Source organism: Chanos chanos, chromosome 9, assembly GCF_902362185.1.
Source record: "Chanos chanos chromosome 9, fChaCha1.1, whole genome shotgun sequence".
Lineage (NCBI taxonomy): Eukaryota > Metazoa > Chordata > Actinopteri > Gonorynchiformes > Chanidae > Chanos > Chanos chanos.
The window spans coordinates 17,085,957-17,098,176 of NC_044503.1; the positions used below are offsets into that span (position 1 = coordinate 17,085,957).

At 44.6% G+C, this 12,220-nt stretch overlaps 1 protein-coding gene across 2 annotated transcripts in view; it reads left to right on the forward strand.

Annotated features, from left to right (window-relative positions):
• The window catches only part of LOC115820309 (BICD cargo adaptor 2), a 55,154-nt gene that overhangs the window by 30,699 nt on the left and 12,235 nt on the right, over window positions 1-12,220 (forward strand). For both annotated transcript variants that reach the window (XM_030783835.1, XM_030783834.1), the window contains exons 3-8: window positions 3,263-3,415; window positions 4,974-5,129; window positions 5,731-6,030; window positions 7,961-8,218; window positions 8,602-9,372; window positions 10,560-10,711. In XM_030783835.1, the coding sequence (XP_030639695.1) occupies window positions 3,263-3,415; window positions 4,974-5,129; window positions 5,731-6,030; window positions 7,961-8,218; window positions 8,602-9,372; window positions 10,560-10,711 (1,790 nt within the window). The remainder of the gene's footprint in view (window positions 1-3,262; window positions 3,416-4,973; window positions 5,130-5,730; window positions 6,031-7,960; window positions 8,219-8,601; window positions 9,373-10,559; window positions 10,712-12,220) is intronic.

A 12,220-nucleotide genomic window follows, 5' to 3' on the forward strand; every position in this document is an offset into this window, starting at 1 on the left:
CAATAGCCCGGCGGACTCTGCTCCCGGTATTGCAATATGGATTAATGCATTAATACAGCGTAATCAGATTATAGGCCCTTTATGTGATTGTGGGCGGCTAATCCTTGACGGTTTCCCTCCAGAAGCTGAGAGAATGAACACGACTCATTTGTCATGTCAGTAAACAGCGCTTCATTTCTCCTCATTATCTGTCACTGTGGATTAGAAATCAATAGACGATAGATACTCCTCCTCTATTCTTACTGAGGCAGTGAATCTCCTCTCAAAGGAAAACACCAGCAGGATGGAGTGCATTTTTACATAATTGTTGTTGTAAATGTTTGTTACATGTGTTATGGAGTGAAATGTTTTATTTGATTTTCTGTATTTGATATTTTAATGTTGTCTTCCTCTGTACCTGGTAATGCCTGGGATGAAATGTAACTATGAGGCTGGGTTTTTTTTGTTGTTGTTTTTATGGATTCTAATTTGCTGTGTGGTTTGCTGTGTGACAGAGAGGTGTCTTACTCACGAGCCAAACCCAACACAACGACGCCCACACTCGTTAATATACATAACCTGTCGTGAATATTAATTAGCAATTGTGATAGGTGTAATAACACCACATAGTATGTTTTTATTTTCTTGCTATGCTGACTTAAGAGATCAGTTCATGTTCCTTCATAATCTGATGTCCAACTTAATGTTTGAGGAAACCATTGGGACCAGTGAATCTTTTACATGGCAGCCACAGTGTAACCATATACTATGCACTAAGCACAGGGAGACAAAACATCCTCATTGGGCTGATTGGACCAAATCAGCCTGCACTGCTGATGCGTATCCTGAATGAAATGAATAGTTAATGAGATGGTGAGTGTGTCGCTTTGAAAGTTTTAGTGGTTCTGGATTTGCAGGCAGATCTCGATTAGAGAAACTTAAACTGGTGGTTAGACTGATAGGCCAGTTTGCAGTCGGTCAGGTGAAAATGGTACACTAGTTTTGTCCATTCTTTGATCCTAAAATGATTAAGGCTGTATGTGATAGGCAGTGCTCCACACTGGCATAGGATGCAAAGCGAGCTCAAACAGACAGTATCCAAAGTGTGCTGTGAATAAATGTAAACATCCACTGTCAATTTTTTCTTTTTTCTGATCCCGTGTAGAGGTTACAAATGATTAGCACTGTCAGTGAAGAATTTGAAGTCACTTACAAATGTTCTAATGAAGCTTTAAAGTGTTAGTCCTCAGAAGGAGAGAGAGAGAGAGAAAGAGAGAGATTCAGAGGGAGCGGGAGGGAGAGAGAGACAGGTTTGGAGTTGGGAGCTTTGTCTCTCATTGGAATACCAGATTGCTTATCTCACAGGCTGTAAATTTCTCTGTATCTTTAGGAAACCTTCTGCTGGCAGAATCTCTCATTGCTGTGACAGTGTTCCATCAGCAGGAATTACTGTCACTGGGACAGAGATGACTGGGTGGGGTCACTTGGCGGGTGGTGCTACTAATTGGCTGACTGTCACTGATTGGCATTGTGCCAATTATGATCAGAGAGCGGATCAGGTCATTGGCCAGGGCATGAGAGCATGCGGTCACTGAGATACAGAGATAAATAAGATAGAAAAGATACACTTGATGCATTCACTGAATCACTTGCTTGAACACACACACACGCACACACTCTTTCTCTCAGATACACTTCGGATTACAATGCGTGTGACAGTAAAATGAGAGAAATTCACTGACAGATGCAGACTCTCTCTCTCTCTCTCTCTCTCTCTCTCTCTCTCTCTCTCTCTCTCTCTTGCTCTGGCTCCATTCTTTGTCTCCTCAATCTGCTCTCCTCTGGGACTTGTGGGTTTTCCTCCATTCTGATGGGGGATGGGAGAACAGAAGGATAAAGGAACAGGTGTACTGAGGGTATGGAGTGATGGATCAAGGGATGAGAAGATGAATGGATCAGGGATCAGGGGATGAAAAGGTAGAGGGATTGATCCAGGGAAAGGCACGGAGGGATACAGGTACAGAGGATGGTTGAAAAGACAGATGGAGTGAAGTGAGCAGAGGTGAAATGGAACCTCACACAGTGCTACACACAGCCCAGGGACTACAGCTCAAGACTAAATAGTACTGCCCATATTTAAACCACATTCATTTACCTCTGTTACTCGTACCTCCAGACATCAGTCGATAACGTAAAGCTTTTTGTCAACTTTTCTCTCTACTTTTTAACCAATCAGCATGGCAGAGAGGGTTAACCTATGCCTACCCAATTCTGACTGACTGTATAGAGCAGTAGAAGGGTAAAAGGTGTAAGAGCAGGGCTTGGCTGATTCCGCTGGCTTTGCGCCTGTCTGTCAGTGAATGGAGGTGGGGAAGGACAGATCAGAGAGAGAGAGAGAGAGAGAGAGAGAGAGAGAGAGAGAGCAGACGGCTAAAGCTGATCCCCTCTGAGCTTCTTCGTCTCTGTACTTCATTATTAATGACACTGCAGCACAGCAGAGAGCAGCTTCACCCGGCCTCTCTCTCTCTCTCTCTCTCTCTCTCTCACACTTACACACACACCTGCTGCACCCAGTCACACTAACAGTAATACGTACCTCTGTTTTTCTTTTTTCCTCTCTCTTGCTCGCACAACATGCGTGCGCACACACAAACACACACACAAATACCCGAAGTTATTCAAACAGTGATGTAAAACAATAATATATAAACACTCGAATATGCTGGATGAGAGAGAAATCATACACTCTGGGGTTTATGTCTGTCTGGTGTGTGTCACAGTCCCTCTGTGATTTGAGTCTTAGTTTTACTGTTTTTGGCTGATACAGGAAACATTAGCTAATCCATAAAGATGTTAGCTGAAGAGAAACCCTGTTCACACGCAAGATGCATGGCCAATCTCTCACTAGCTCAGACTTGCTTTTGAGGGTGTAAACTGGTTAAGTGTGATTTTCAGCTGGAGCAATGATATGAGTGTGAAATTAGGAGTGTGAGTGTGAGTGTGAGTGGAGTGTGTCTTTTCAGCATTAGCTGACTCTCCTACATTGTCGTGTCCAGTAATTACCATCTGCCTTTCACACACACACACCATCTGTGTCACCAGCTTACCAGTCCAAGGAGCTGTCAGGACACGCTCACAGGTTTCTATAGCAACCTGTTTTGGCCCCTCAGAATACACACATGCATACACACAATCCTGACATTGCTTTCTAAAATTTGGAGATGTCCTCTCTCTCACTCTCACTGACACACACTGACAGTCTCTCTGTTGCTTTGCTTTACAGAGCAGTCAGATGGCGGAGCTGCAGAGATCTCGTCTCCGTGACGACATAAAGGAGTACAAGTTCCGTGAAGCTCGTCTCCTTCAGGACTACAGCGAGCTGGAGGAGGAAAACATCGCTCTTCAGAAGCATGTGTCAGTGCTCAAACAGAGCCAGGTGAGCTCAGCAGTAACTCACCGCTGAATTTAACAACCACAGATTACAGTCAGAGAAGCATCAGTCCACAGAGTTGGATGTCTTTCACCACTAGACCACCGCTAGGCCTGTTTACCTACTGCTGCAAAGAGTTACAGAGCAGTTACACACAGCAGTTCAAGCTGCTCTGTACTAGTTTGGGAAAAGTCCAGATAAGCATGTAGTCTACATGGTCAGTATCATGAATAGTGACCTTAAGGATTTTGAAAGACATTGTTGGTCAAAGCAGGATGAATTCAGTCTGTTTTCGGTGCAGTTTTCACAAATGACACACACCACACACACACTCACACACATATCAACAACTCCCACCCATTAAACGTGTTTCTAATGCTCCCTGCAGGCTGTGTGTTAGCTGTTTTTTTCCAGTTTAAAACCGGAAACCCCCAGTCTTCCCCCTGATGAAGAACAGAACAAACACACACACACACATTCTGGTACTCTAACTTAATAAAGTCAGTAAGAAAGAGCTGTGTGTGTGTGTTTTCTGGTGCTGGAGGGGGAAAAGAGAGAGAGAGAGAGAGAGAGAGAGTGTGTGTGTGTGTGTGTGTGTGTGTGTGTGTTTGTCTAAGTGGTGCATAATTATAGCACTACCCTTCCTCTTTAGATAAATAACATTTTCAGAGTCTCTTTGAGACCAGAGTTTTCTAGGCATTAGAGCCCGGCTGTCTAACACAGCCGTTTATTGTAAAATATAAGTATGTCATTACACTTTTACTTAATAAAGAGACAGGTGACAGAGTGCATACATTCTCATCAAATTAATCAACATTATATGAAAAACATGTATTACCGTTTCTTACCATTTGCTGTTTTTTTTCTCATAGAAAGGGTGTAGAGGACTTTTGAAATTTTGGGTTGTTACTATGCTGTGTTTGTAAGAGAACTACTTTCTGATTTGTGCCACTCCCTTGTTCATTCATTCATTCATTCATACACTCATTCATTCATACACTCATTCATTCATTCATTCATTTATGTGTTGACACATATACAAATATCCAGTTATTTTTCATCCTTTGTGACTGTGTTTGAGCTGTTGGATTGTCTTGTGATTTTAGAAGTAAACAAACCGGACTGAAAGTGTGCTTGGAGAAAAGCTTTATTTGGTGGAGATGGAATCCGGCAGAATTTCTGTCTATGCCGATTTTACTCAGCTTTTTCTTCTCAGAGAACTGTTACTGTGATTGGCCTTTTATACCCTGAAACAAATGGCAACAGACAATAGGTTTACAATGTTGCTTAAAGCAAATCAGAATCTTGGTGTTAATGCTAATGGCCGCTTTTGTCTATGGTGCTTGTCATTTGCCCATTACCGGTTGTCTTTTGTCTTAATCAATTCCTCTTGGCTCCAACTGTCATGTGGCGCCAGAGGTGTGAAGCTTTCTTTGTAACTATGGTAATAAGACCGTCAGGCTGAACAGTTCTCTTATTCTGAACCATGTCTGTTCAGATGTTACTGTAAGCTCACAGAGCCATACCTGTTTGCTAAGCTGTGTGTTGTGGTGTGGGCTCATAGGTGGAGTTTGAGGGTCTGAAACACGAGATTCGGCGACTGGAGGAGGACACCCAGTTCCTCAACAGCCAGCTGGAGGACGCCATCCGTCTGAAGGAGATCGCAGAGAGACAGCTGGGCGAGGCCCTGGAAACCATCAAGACCGAGAGAGAACAGAAGGCAAGACATCTGAATGCACAGACTGAACACACACACCCTCTAAACGTACCCAGTTTTGCATTTAGAATGTCTCTACATGTGAAAACAGGCCTTTGTGACATACAGATGTGGAGCTAGTGAGCACACATGTCAAATTTGCATTAGTATCTACTAGCATTTAGTCTGTAAGGGTTTTAGGGCAGAAACGTGACTGAACACCTCTTCCCTTCACCCTTTAATCTGTAACAGAGTTATTACATTATTTACTAGTGGTATGACCATGTAATAACAGGCTTAGAAAAGGGTTAATGTTTTTGTCCCTATATGTAAAACCAGGAGAGTTACAATTCTGGATTTGTTATAGTCCATTTTAGGGTTAGGATTAGGGTTGCACCATTTTCAGTGCAAACACACACACACACACACACACGCACAGTTTCCTCCCTTACAGATTCTCCCTCTGCCTTTCTACCATTCACAGTCCAACAGAATCAATTACTTGAAGGAGATTGGTCAGATTAGGTTATGAACGGTACTGTAGTTTAATTAATTTAGTTGATGAATGGACTTTGGGCGGGGTTGGCAGGTTCGTGTCTTTATGGATGTGTATGTGCTCCCGTAGGCTGCCCTGAGGAAGGAGCTGTCACATTATATGAACATCGGTGACTCCATGTACCACACCCCCCTCAGCATCTCTCTGGACGGCCTGAAATTCAGCGACGACACAGTTATCGAACCCAACAATGACGAGTCTCTCCACGGATACGAGAACGGCTTCAGCAAGATCTCTAACAGCGACGACAACCGCGAGTCCACGCCCAAAAAGGGGGAGCTGTACCACCCTGCTCCCAGCCTCGTGAACGACCTGCTGAGTGAGCTCAACATCTCCGAGATCCAGAAACTCAAACAACAACTGGTCCAGGTAATAAACCAGTTACACAAACCAGTCACACCACACCGTACTGTGTCTACTATATTACACTACACAGCATGCCTCACAAAACCAGTCTAACTGACATACACCTGACAAACTCGCTTAGAAAGCTATGCAGTCAACGAGGTACTTCTACAGTGATTCAGAAACATAACGAAGTCATAGGATTTGAGAACTTGTCTTTAGGTTAATAACTTTAACCAGATTTCCAGATCTGAAATGTCCCTTTTGAAGTGCAGTTTGGGAGTAAGGGGGAGTGGCTTGGTGAGTGAAGAGATGTGTCCAGGACCGGAAGCTTTTGACTGCCCGACAGCTGGACCAGCTAATCCTGTTAGAGGAACTTGACTTAATCTGCATAGCCCCACCCTCTTTTGCATAGGGAGCTCACCACCTGTCAAAAAAGTTCATATGTAAATGAGAATGAGAATAAGCATTTCTTTACAAGTTTTTCAACAAGACAGAGAAATATAAGAAATTAAGTGACCAGCATGTTTGTAAGATCATTGCTAATGCCCCAAAGAGTTCTGATCTGATTTTTTTTTTGTTTTTTTGTAATGAATCTGAGCCAGTCCCAGCTGTGCTGGCTGATGATTCAGAGTAATAATTTAAGGGGGGGGAATCTGAACCTCCCTCAGTTCTCCTGTCCACTCAGACACTGATGCCCTGGTTTTATTGATCGCTTCTGAATCGATCAGCCCACAGTGTCTCAGACAGACCACCTCTGATGAGACCAAGAGCCCTGCTTTTCACTCCTACGTCTTACACCCCAGCATGCGCACACACACACACACACACACACACATGTGCACGCATGTATACACACCTTGTTCACGGGCGAACTGACACACCCTCACACACACAGAGGGTCTTGGTCACTCATGAGGAAGACATTTCCTCAGTTCACATGTAGGTCACGTCAGTGTGTGTTAGAACTGCAAATATGACGCACAGCTGCTCATGTTCAAATATCCCAGCATGCCTCTGGACGATAGTCATAATCAGGGCCCAGAGCAGCGGTACCTCGGGGATAGGAAACACTGAAATTAAACATCACAGTTTATTTATGTATTTATCTATCTATTTTTAAAGGTGCGCTATTTTTTTGTGGTTTACACTTCTGAAACTAATGTTTAAATGTTGACACGAGTTCAGTATGTCCATAGTATGATCATTTGGTTCTGTTACATTATTAATAATGAAATGCAGCTCCATTATGAGTGCTGTCATCAGGGTTGTATTTCTCTCTCTCTGCATTATTCATGAAGGTGAATGGGATAAGGACACTTCAGTAGAATAAAATATGGGGTTTTAAAATAGCACAACACCAGAGTGGTAACCTCATACACCCACTGTAGCCTCAGTGAAAGAGGGGGGAGGGGGTAACACTGCGTGAAAAGAGCTGTATCCGGACTGGAATACTCCTGTGGTTGATAATTCAATCTCAGTGTCCCAGTCTAGACTGTGCTCTGTCCAGTCATCAAAAAGTATAGATTTTAGGAGAAATGAAATTACAGAAAAACTAATAAACTGTATTTATGTTTCTCAGTCCCCTAATATTGGTCCCTCCCAAAGGTCATTTGGGAGGGACCAATATTGAAACTATTTGCAGGAGAAAAAAACTGACTGACATTTTTCTTGAAAGACAGTTGTACTGAATGGTTATGAATGGTTTCCTAACTTTGAGTAATGAATTTGTACCATTTGTACCATTTTCTGAGTTAGTGTCACATGAATAGATAAAGAATACAGGTATGATTGGGAATCATGGGTTTAAATGATTGAAAATGAATCTGCCCATAGAGTTATAGAGTTTCGTAGAGTTTCCCTCCTGTGTTGACTTCAGTACAGATGACAGTACAGTATGTAGATGAACACCGTGTTCAGTTTAATTTCCTTTTCCTTTTCTCTCCCCCGGCAGGTGGAGCGTGAAAAGGTGACCCTCCTGTCCACCCTGCAGGACTCTCAGAAACAGCTGGAACAGGCTAACGGAGCGTTGTCTGAGCAGCACGAGAAGGTCAGCCGTCTGACGGAGAACCTCAACGCCATGCGGAAGCTCCAGGCCAGTAAGGAGCGGCAGTCGGCCCTGGACAACGAGAAGGAACGCGACAGCCACGAGGACGCTGACTACTACGAGGTGGACATCAACGGACCTGAGATCCTGGAGTGCAAGTACAAGGTGGGTTTAGGAGCTGTTGTTGCCATAGCAATCTCCTCAGAGCTTTTTTTCTGCGGAGCTGGGTGATTTTTCATGGAGAATAAACTGAAACACGATTAACAAATTGAAAAAAATTATATGTTCATGAACAGTATTGAAGGATTTAACACTGAAGAGTTTCATTTCAGTTCATTTTCTGACGTGGTGTAGTCACAATTTGACTTGCCATACCATTTCTTATCTGTACTTGTTTTTCCTTATCCTTAATCACATGCATGATTTTTAGATTTTTAATGTTAATAATTGTGAAAATTTCATCTGACTCATAGCAAAAGTACAGTTTTTGTGTCTTTAATGCTGTTGATGTAAATGTGCCGTATTCCTGGCGTTGTTTTGACTCGCAGGTTGCGGTGTCTGAGGCCGGCCACCTGAAGGAGGAGCTGAAGACGCTGAAAGCGGAGTACTCTGCCTGCCAGGCCCAGTACGAGGACACGCGGGCACGCCTGGAGAGCCAGGTCCAGAATCTGAGTGCGCAGCTGGCCTCGCTGGAGCAGAGCAGCCGCAGCGAGCGGGAGCAGGTGACCCGTCTGGAGCGGGAGCTGCGTCAGGCCAGCGAGGTGGCAGGGGAGTCTCAGGGCAGTCTGAGCGTCGCCCAGGACGAGCTGGTGACCTTCAGCGAGGAGCTGGCCAACCTCTACAACCACGTCTGCATGTGCAACAACGAGACGCCCAACCGCGTCATGCTCGACTTCTACAAGGAGGGCAAGGCGGGGGCTGGGCCCGCGGCCGGGCGGAGCAGCCCGGAGGGGCGTGGTCGACGTTCACCCATCCTCCTCACCAAGGGGCTCTTCCCCGACCCCGCGGCGGCCAGGGTCGACTCCAGCAGCGACGGCATCCCATCCCCCGTGTCCTCCCCTGTGGCTGACCCACGCCGTGAGCCCATGAACATCTACAACCTGGTGGCGATCATCCGAGACCAGATCCGGCACCTGCAGCTGGCCGTGGACCGGACAACGGAGCTGTCCCGCCAGCGTGTGGCCTCTCTGGAGCTGGGCCCTGGTAGCGACAGAGACCAGGAGGCCTGCGTGGAGGAGATCCTCAAACTCAAGTCCCTCCTCAGCACCAAACGGGAGCAGATTGCCACACTCCGCACCGTCCTCAAGGCCAACAAACAGGTGAGAGTGACCTTCACAAAGAGAGAGGCCTGGCTGAATGAATTATGGGTTGATTGGTTGGTCTGGATATTTAGTGTCTTGTGTACGATCTTGGTCCTGGGTTTTAACTGCGGTATGAATCTCTTCAAATAACTTGATGACTGCTGTCTATAACTAAATATTGCAAACGTAGAGCTGTGAAGGAGTAAATATGTAAATCTGAAAATTCACTGAGATCTCCCTTTAATTAGAAAATCATCTGACTAAAAACTGAACCAAGCATCCAGGTTTGAGTGATTAATCAGGTGACCAGTCATATTAGGCCCTCAGTATTACAGGTTTGAGCGATTGGTTAGGTGACCAGTCACGGTAGGGCCTCAGTATTACAGGTTTGAGTGGTTAGTCAGCCAGTCACGTTAGGGCCTCAGTATTACAGGTTTGAGTGATTAGTCAGGTGACCAGTCACGTTAGGGCCTCAGTATTACAGGTTTGTGTGATTAGTCAGGTGACCAGTCACGTTAGGGCCTCAGTATTGTGGCAGGAGACTCTTGAACAGGACAACATAAAAGATGGAGGGAGAGGAGGAGGAAAGAGAGGGATATTTTTAATCCCTCTGTCTACCAGTGACAGCAAACACAGTCTGACTACATCAGGATCAAAAGATCACAAGCACTGTGGAGGAGAAAACAGCTGACTCTCTCTCTCAGTCTTTCTTTCTCTGTCTCTGTTTGTATAAGTGTAAGATGAAAGCTCTGTAAATGACAGCTGTGAGAAGCATAGAACCTCCCAAGTTGTGTATGTGTGTGTGTGTGTTCAGCTCTCTGAAGATTTTTAGACCACCTAACACACCTACCGTGCCTGTGATTTTAGACAGCTGCATGAAGTAGAGAACAAAACAGTCCCTCATAGCACAGGGTGGACAGAGAGCTTTTGTTGAATGTAAACCAGAGGAAATAGCATTGGACAAATCTAATAGCATAAACCAACACCAAGTAGAATACTGTAATAGTTAGCATAACCTCTGTTTGAAAAGCACTCAAAGTTAAGAGCCCCCCCCCAGCTCTGCTTAATTTGCATTTTTTGGTGTTAAACAGTGAACAGACTGAAATACAGTATTTATTTCTGAGGATTTGAACACCTAGAATCCACCCCTGTGATGTTGCCATAGTGGTCTGATCCGTGTGTGTTCGTCTGCCCCCCCCCCACAGACAGCTGAGGTGGCGCTGGCCAACCTGAAGAGTAAATATGAGAACGAGAAGGCCATGGTGACAGAGACTATGATGAAACTGCGCAACGAACTCAAAGCCCTGAAAGAGGACGCAGCCACCTTCTCTTCTCTCAGAGCCATGTTCGCCACACGGTACGATACATAGGCACACACACATGCACGTACGCACTCACACACACTCGCATACACACACACACATGCATGTGTGCACACTCATGTTTTGTATATTCACACAAATGTTCACACAAACACACTCATGAAAATTTACTGCCAAAACATTGTTTTTCAGTTACGCCACAAACACTGTACTCTTTTCATCACAGCCCAGAGCTGATTGGACGGTCTTGTGGTCCACAGTTCAGGGGCATGTTTCATAATTTCATAATGCAGTCTGTGTCAGAGGGGACATGAAGTAGAGGAAGCCTGAGGTCAGAAATCAGGGTTATGTAATCGCAGTAAAGATCTGGAGGATTCCTGAGAGGCAGTCCTGACTTGTCAAGGTATCAGTTTATCATGGAAATGAAATGTTATTCACTGACACGCATTCCCGCATGCCGAGAGCTGGGATCAGGACCAAACTCAGTAAAAACCAGATCTGCAGCAGGACTCCTCACACACACCTCACAGTCACCATCAGTACGTCACGATGTTTACACACACACACACACACACACACACACGCAGTTCACAAGAGTCATCATTCTGCTTGTTATGGATGTAAATCTGCAAAATCTACTTGTATTGAACTATACAAATCATAGACATTCATAGTAACAACAGTGATTTCAAGCTGAAACAGGCAAACTGTTACATGCTCCTTTTAATCACAAACATGTGAAAATGATCAGAGATGCACTTGACTAAATGAATGTGTGGAAACACATCATATTAACACAAACACAGCCTGACTAACACTATCCAGAGCTTTCTTCACGCCATGAAAATACATGAAATCATGAAATATCCTGAAGCAGATTTAGGGTTATAATAATTAAACCAATAAGAGCTTGTATACATTACTGCTTACATACATAAACATCATGTTATTAGAAGTGTGTGCGCACACGCGACCACAAATATACATATATATACAAATACACAGATGTATACATTTATGCTGACATGTGTCTTTGTACACATATGAAGTCATTTTGTGAACAGAGCACACACTCTGCAGTGGCGGTGTCATGTAAACCAGTAAGAGGACAGACTGGGATTTCAGTGCCCCGATCAGAGACTCCTCTTAAGCTGTGGTCCTGTCCTTTAAGCTCTTAGTGCCATATGTTTACCAGTATTCACATCTTACCACAGAACCGTGAAGGGTCCACAGCTCTCTCCTGCTCTATGTGGGTCACTGAGAGAGCAGGGGGAGAGAAGACCCCTGTGTGTTTGGCTTTGCTTAGTAAGAGTCTGTGGTTTGTTTGTGAGAGAGATTGGGGTCAGTTAGAGAGCATCTCGCGGCAACAAGCAGTGGTTTAATCTCTGTGAGTGATGTGAGGAGATGTGATGTGTTCGATCGTGTTTTGACAATCTAAGCTCCTGACCTGGGCCTCATATGGCCGTGAGTTAAACCCCTTCAGCATCAAACTGCAAGAAACAGAGATTACTCTTTCTTTCTCTCTCTCTCTCTCTCTTTCTCTC